Below are 440 nucleotides of genomic sequence, written 5' to 3' on the forward strand. Positions count from 1 at the left end.
GGGCGGTGTTGGGGCAGGGACGGCGGTTTGAGTGACAGCTTTTTGCCTGGTGAGGCTAAGCAGCGAGCATAAATAGGGAAATCCACTTTGCCGTTTTTATTAGGGGTTGGTAGTGCGGTACAACCACCCTTTCGTTTTCTACAGCAGAAGTAAAACAGGCTTTTAACTTCCCTGTGAGTGTGCGGAGACTGCAGAGCCCGAAGCTGCGGGATCAGGATTCGGTGGCCGACGTTCGCGTGTCCAGTTCGGTTTTGGGGCTCGTGTGAACTGTTTTCCGAAACGTCTTCACGGTCCTGCACAGCACCTTTTCCACGAATGGCTTGCACAAGAACATGTAGATCAGGGGGTCCATGCAGACGTTCGTGGTGGCCAGCCACAGGGTGCTTTCCTTGGCCACGAAGAGCCGGTTCTGCAGGCGGCAGTCCATGCGCGTGGTGGTC

General features: G+C 55.7%; 1 protein-coding gene across 1 annotated transcript in view; it reads right to left on the reverse strand.

Annotated features, from left to right (window-relative positions):
* Positions 1-211: 211 nt before the first annotated feature.
* Positions 212-440, reverse strand: part of P2RY13 (purinergic receptor P2Y, G-protein coupled, 13) — a 1,031-nt gene continuing 802 nt past the window's right edge. Inside the window, 1 exon segment of the mRNA XM_010151187.1 lies at positions 212-440. This exon segment is cut by the window's right edge and continues 19 nt beyond it. Coding sequence (XP_010149489.1) covers positions 212-440 — 229 coding nt within the window.

This window comes from Eurypyga helias, unplaced genomic scaffold, assembly GCF_000690775.1.
Source record: "Eurypyga helias isolate BGI_N326 unplaced genomic scaffold, ASM69077v1 scaffold38224, whole genome shotgun sequence".
In the NCBI taxonomy this organism is placed as follows: Eukaryota; Metazoa; Chordata; class Aves; order Eurypygiformes; family Eurypygidae; genus Eurypyga; species Eurypyga helias.